Source organism: Microtus ochrogaster, chromosome 16 (assembly GCF_000317375.1).
Source record: "Microtus ochrogaster isolate Prairie Vole_2 chromosome 16, MicOch1.0, whole genome shotgun sequence".
Taxonomy (NCBI): Eukaryota; Metazoa; Chordata; class Mammalia; order Rodentia; family Cricetidae; genus Microtus; species Microtus ochrogaster.
Window position 1 is genome coordinate 57,701,182 of NC_022018.1, and position 6,533 is coordinate 57,707,714.

Below are 6,533 nucleotides of genomic sequence, written 5' to 3' on the forward strand. Positions count from 1 at the left end.
TCACCACTGACCACCCCTGAAGATCATGACTGCCCCCATCCCTGTGTCCATGAACAGTCTGTTCTCCAGGAAGGGGCAGACTTAGTTCATACAGTGTTCCGGGCCTGCTCTGCCCGGATTAGATACCAAGAGGCAGGCTCCTGGAAACCTGAAATTTAGCCACTGCCCCTGGGTGATCCTGATGTCATCTGAGGACTGCTGGTCTCAGCTAAGATGCTGGGTCCTTGTTCATACCTGAAGATGGACCCATTCAACCCTTCCACATTCTTCCAGTCCCTCACCTGAGGTCTGCTGGGTGGAGGTTATGGGAACCAGGGGGAAGGGTGAGTGGTCCTTGATTAGGAACTGGAGTACTCTTGTTTCCTTTACAATGAGAGCTGTGGTTTTTGTATCAACACAGATGTGGACACAGAAGCTCAGATACATCCGATGACTTTACATTACATTAGTCAGTAACATCCGTCACAGTGTGAGTTTGGCTCAGGGCTACTGAGTGTTATTGGTGGCCTCCAGGAGATCCCACTGTTCCTCACGGAGGGGAAGAGTTTTGGATCTTTTACACACAGGTTGCATGAGCTCTGTTTCTTATCTTCTTGGGGGTGCAGTGGGGTGTGGAGTCTTTGTGCTGTCCTGCATCTGGCTAGCTGAAGCAGCCATTTCCCCTGCCTCTCATCTTCCCTGCCTGGGCCTCCCCTATGACTGTAGAAAAGCATGGAGCTGCAGAGCTTGCCCTGTTCTCAGCCAGGTGTGGACAGCTGTGGACCGGGGCCTCAGCAAGTCCCTGGAAGTGTAGGAGTCAGCGAATCTGACTCCTGAGGGACAGCAGGCGGGAGAGATCCAACGGATAAGTTCCCTTTGTCTCTCCAGTAGGCTATTCGGAGACGCGTGCTTCCATCTTGTCTCCCGTCTTGTCTCATGTGTCTTCCATCTGCTACGCTCAGGGTGCATGCAAGGTAGCAGCCTGTGCTCACCTTGCCCAGCTCTCATTTCTCTCTCACCCTCCTCGCCCTCTTCCTCGTCTCACTTCCCCTGGATTATAAGTCTCTGGGTCTAATAGCATGAGGTGTGAGGGTTTTGTCCGGGTGCTGTTCCTAAGTAATACAGGTTAAGTATATTGCTGTAATAATCACACATGATAAATACATGGCTCTCCAGCCATGTAGTGCATGTTTTCCAGGTTACCCCATCCCGATGAATCCTCACACTGTTGTCACGAAGCAGGAACTGTTATTATCACCTCTTGTGCTAATAACACAGAGACCTTGGTGCTCTGGCAGAGAAAGGCCCCTCAGAGACTCATCCCCAGTTGGTGGCATGGTGTGGGGAGGTGGTGTAGCCTTGCTGAGGGACAGGCTTTGAGAGTTCACAGCCCACTCTTTTCCTGCACCTCATGTGTGTGGCTGAACGCATGATCTCTTAGTTTACTGATCCATCTGCCTGCCGCGTGTCTCTCCTGCCACTGTGGAACCCGCACTTGAAACGGTAAACCTAAGTCATCCCTGTTTCTTAAGTCGCTTTGGTCGTGGTGTTCATCATAGCAACAAAGAAGCAACTGATACATTCCCATTTTAAAAATGAAGATGGCTGGGGATGGTGCATGTCTTCAATATCAGCAGTAGGAGGCAGAGACAGGCAGAGCTCTGTGAGTTCAAGGCCAGACTCATCTACATCATGAGTTCCAGGCCCCAGAGCTACATAGTGGCAAAGTCAGGACTTAAAACCTAAACCATTTAGAATGAAACTCACATCATCCTCAAGGAAACCTGGATTCTTCAAGAAGCTGCTAGCAAGAACTTCCCAAGGATCCCCAAGGAACCTGGGAGGGGGGTGCTCAGGGAGGGAGAGTGCTGGGTACTCACGTTGTAAACGCTGGGTTGTACTTGGCACCTCGGTAGTAGGAGTACAGGTTGAACATTCCGATCATGAAGGCCACAAATACCATGATAAAAATGACCATGAACTTGAAGATATCTTTCACAGTTCTTCCCAGGGAGATCTGCAAGGGCCCGAAGCTCTCGTTGGCTGGCAGGATGTAGGCGATCCGAGAGAAGCTGAGAACAACGGCTATGGCATACAGCCCTTCGGAAATGATCTGGGGGTCTGAAGGCCACCACTTGTCCCTGGCTGGAAGAAAACAATCTGTGTTACTCACGGGGGCATGGGGTCAGCTCCAGAAGAGCACCCAGTTAGGTAGCTCTAAAAATTTGTTTTTATTGTCTTATGTCTCTGTGTGCAGGTACCCGAGAAGACTCGAGAGCTTCAGGACCCTCCCGCTGGGGGTACATGTGGTTGTGAACAACCTGACTTTGGTGCTGGAAGCCGAACTCAGGTCCTTCTGAAGCAAGCGCTCTTAACTGCCGAGTCATCATCTCTCCAGACCTGTTAGGCTCCACGCGGAAGCATGCGCCATTCTCTGGTCATCTCTGCTCTGAGGTAGGGCAGTACACGGAAGATGCTCACGTGCCTGGAACATGTGTCCTTTACTTCAGGTCTGATTCATTCCCAACCATCCTTTAAGATTCTGTTAGAATCATATCTTTCCAGAAGGTGCTGTGAGTCCTGTAGGCTGGGTGGGATTCCTCTGCCCCTGTAGGTTGCCATGGAGTCTGTCCTGTGTGTATCCATTAAAACAGCTGCCACAGTGTTCACCAGTAAGACCCCTCCTCCACACACAGGAGTTAAGCTGCTCATTGGGGAAGCCTGACAAAGCAGTGGGGACGAGCACTGGGCCTAGAATCAGTCCAACTGGCTCTTTTGAGCTGCGCTGTCCCCATGTGACCATGACAGGCAATCTCATGAGCCTTCATGGACTGTGGCCTTTAAGTCATGCATGCTCAGAACAAAACAATCTGGTACAGAGCAGGCACTGAGAAATGCCTGTGAGGTGACTGAAGAAACTTCTAACCGTGAGTCAAAGCAAACAAGCTCCTCTGGGGACCAGGAATCTGACTGGTTTTCCTGAGATCATAATCTTGTTCTCCACCCCCTCTCTGAGGAGGTGGGTGCTGGCAGGTTTTTTTTCCTAACTCAGCTAGGGTCTTAGAGGTGGTGACCATCCACATGGATTTGCCACAACTGTGCTGGAGAGTCCTGGGGCCCGAGCTGCCTTACAGGCATCCTCTAGCAGAGTGAACCTGCACTGGGCCCCTACTGTGCTACTGCTGACCTAAGTCTAAGGACCAGCATCCCTTGCAGACCTGCTACCTACGAGGAGTCAGGATCAGGATGGACAGTGAGTCTCAGGTGAGGGCAGCACCGCCCCCCTGGGAAGGTGCCTGCTTGTCACAGTGACTGGGTAGGAGTACCCCTTAGATGCCGAACATCTCAGAACATTCTAGACTGCATCACACGGTGAAAACTGCCCCGCTGACAAAGCCAACAGCATCCCTGTTGAGAATTGCTGAATGAAGCTTAAATGAGAAACATTGAGAAACTTAAATTAGCCCTCACACTAAATTAGCTGTGATTTTCACAACAGCCCTGTAGCGCAGATATTACTATTGCCATTTTTAAGATTGGATTTGGGGGTATGGGGTCCTTTTCAGAGCCAGTAAGTGCAAATAGAAAGCATATTACATGGCAATTTTTGGCACCCCAAGGGAGCTGGAGGGGGGGGGGAGAATTTTATTCTTTATTTTCAGAGCTAGACTGCTAAATAATTAGACTAGAAACCTTCAGTAAGCGAAGCTGTGCCACCGAGTTTCATGCAGCACTTTCCAAATTACACTTGGAATACATTAACACAGACTACATGCTCACCAAGGTCAGAACTCAGAAGCCCATGAAAGCCAGATCAAGAGAACCAAGTATGTGTTTTCTAAAACAGTTGCTGCCCTCTATGGATAAATAACACATTTGAGTGTTATGAAATAGGAAGTGGATTCTTCAATCAAACGGACAAGGAAATGAATTATTTTTTTTTCTTTAAAAAAAATGTCAACTACAATACATCATCTTAAACCTCAGCTACAGCATCTCCTCTTAGCTAGATTCTGCCTCTTCCTGGCGGCTGGGGCGGGACTTCCGGTGTGGACCTTTCGGCCTGGATGGGTTTGTCGGCTATAGGGATGCGTGGGCATAAAACAAGCTGCAGTGTGTGATTCAAACAAAGAGGCTTTCATCTCGGAGTTGCTTCCACCAGAAAAGAAGTCTGTTCAAAACCTGAAAAATCCCCGGGGCCTACGTTTTTGCTGCTGAACTAGTTAGGAGGCTCGACTGCTAGTCTCTCCACAAGAGGGAGCTCGGCGCCCGCAGCTGGGGCACAGGCGCGCAGCAAGAGTTCCGGACTATTTCCAAGGGCCCAAGGTGACCGGGAAAAGGCAAGGACAATAATGTGCTGCTAGCTGACCTGACACAATTCACAAAGGAACAGAAGTCACACAGGGACAATACTGCAGCCTGTACCGTTACATTAAGAAGAGTATGTCCATCGTTCCCTGAGCAGCATAGAGCAGGAATCATAAGCCATTCAAGAAAAAAATCTGGATTTGTTACATTAACAAATGCCAGAAGCAGGGGCCAGGAAGCAATGGCTGCAAGACAAGCCACATTCACATCATGTGGTCAGTTCAAAGCAGCAGACTACAGAATGGAAAAAGATTTTTGCCAGTTATGCATCTGATAGAGGGTTAATTGTTGTGGAATATTCCTTTACACTGTGAAGCTATGTCACTGTGATTAGTTTAATAAAAAGCTGAACAGACAATAGCTAGGCAGAATTTCCAGGTACACTGGATGCTGGGAAGAAGAAGGGCAGAGTCATGAGGAGACATGGAGGAAGCAGGGAAACAGGATGGACAATCTGTATATGAGGTTAACAAGCCTCAGGGCAGCACACAGATAAATAAAAAATGGGATAACTTAAGTTATAAGAGCTAGTTAGAAACAAGCCCAAGCTATTGGCCAAGCTATCATAATTAATAAATCTCCATGTGGTTATTTGGGAGGTGGCTGATGAGGCAGAAAAGTCCACCTACAGTAAATATCTAAAATGTTTAAAGAATTAAAAACAATTGGGCATTAAGAAAACAAATGATCCAATTAAAATGGGTACATAGCCTGGTGGTGGTGGTGGCACACACCTTTAATCTCAGCACTCGGGAGGCAGAGGCAAGTGGATCACTATGAGTTTGAGGCCAGCCTGATCTACAGAGTGAGTTCCAGGACATCCAGGACCATAGACAGAGAAACCTTATCTCAAAAAAAAGGGGGGTATCCAACCATGCAAGGAGTTCTCAAAAGATGAAACATAAATGACTGAGAAACACTTAAAGAAATGATCAACAAGCCGGGTGGTGGTGGTGCACGCCTTTAATCCCAGCACTCGGGAGGCAGAGGCAGGCAGATCTCTGGGATTTCGAGGCCAGCCTGGTCTACAAGAGCTAGTTCTGGGACAGGCACCAAAGCTACAGAGAAACCCTGTCTCGAAAAACCAAAAAAAAAAAAAAAAAAAAAAAAAAAAAAAAAAAAAAAGGAAAAAAAGAAATGATCAACATCCTTAGTCATTAGGGAAATGCAAATCAAAGCGACCTTGAGATTTCATCTCATACTTGTCAGAATAGCCAAGATCAATGATAGCTCAATTTTGACAAGGATATGGGGCAAGAGGAACACTCCTCCATTGCTGGAGGGAGTGCCAACTTGTACAGCCACTATGGAAATCAATGTGGTGGTTCCTCAGAAAACTGAGGATTGATCTCCCTCAAGATCCAGCTATACCACTCTTGGGCATATACCCAAAGGATGCTCCATCCAGTCACAGAGACACTTGCTCAACCATAATCATTGCTGCTCTATTTATAGTAGCCAGAAATTGGAAACAGCCTAGCTGTCCCTCAACAGATGAACAGATAATGAAAACGTGATAGATTTACACAGGGGAGTATTACTCAGCTGTTAAAAGAACATAAAAATGAAATTTGCAAATAAATGGAAGGGGCTAGAAAAAAAATTATCCTGAGTGGGGTAACCTAGGTTCAAAAAGAAACATATAGTATGCATTCTCTTATATGGAGATGTTGGTTGTTAAGCCTTTGATGGAGACTGTGGCAGCATGCACAGGGCCTGTGTAGGGCCAAGGCAGGTGGAGTCCCAGTGCTGAGAGGGGAACTAGATCCGAGCCTCCCCCCCACCCCCATGCAACACAGACGTTATCTCCTACTGACAAAGGAAAGGTCAGTTTTTTTTCCCCCAGTGGAATCTCACTGGCTATACAAACTACATTTAAGGTCAGGCGCCATGCCCAGCAGTAAATGATCAACACAAAACAAACTCAATACTCAATGATATTTTTGAAGATGTTTTGTCTCATAACACTTTGGTCTCTCTTTTTTAATCATATGGGTCTTTTGTTTATAGTTTCTGATTATATGTTTTTATGAATTTGTGTGTGTGTATGTGTGTGCATCTGTCTGTCTGCATGGCTATGTGTTTTTTTCTGCTTTTTCTTTGTTTCTTTTTTCCTGTTTGTTTTATTCTAGTTTGATTGTTTATTTTTTATTTGGCTGTTTTCTAAAGTGAGAGAGAGAGAGAGA

The 6,533-nt window shown here is 46.9% G+C and overlaps 1 protein-coding gene across 3 annotated transcripts in view; it reads right to left on the reverse strand.

Moving 5' to 3' along the window:
- The window catches only part of Trpc7 (transient receptor potential cation channel subfamily C member 7), a 117,761-nt gene that overhangs the window by 23,143 nt on the left and 88,085 nt on the right, over nt 1-6,533 (reverse strand). For all 3 annotated transcript variants that reach the window (XM_026783124.1, XM_026783123.1, XM_005355274.3), the window contains one exon: nt 1,860-2,124. In XM_026783124.1, the coding sequence (XP_026638925.1) occupies nt 1,860-2,124 (265 nt within the window). The remainder of the gene's footprint in view (nt 1-1,859; nt 2,125-6,533) is intronic.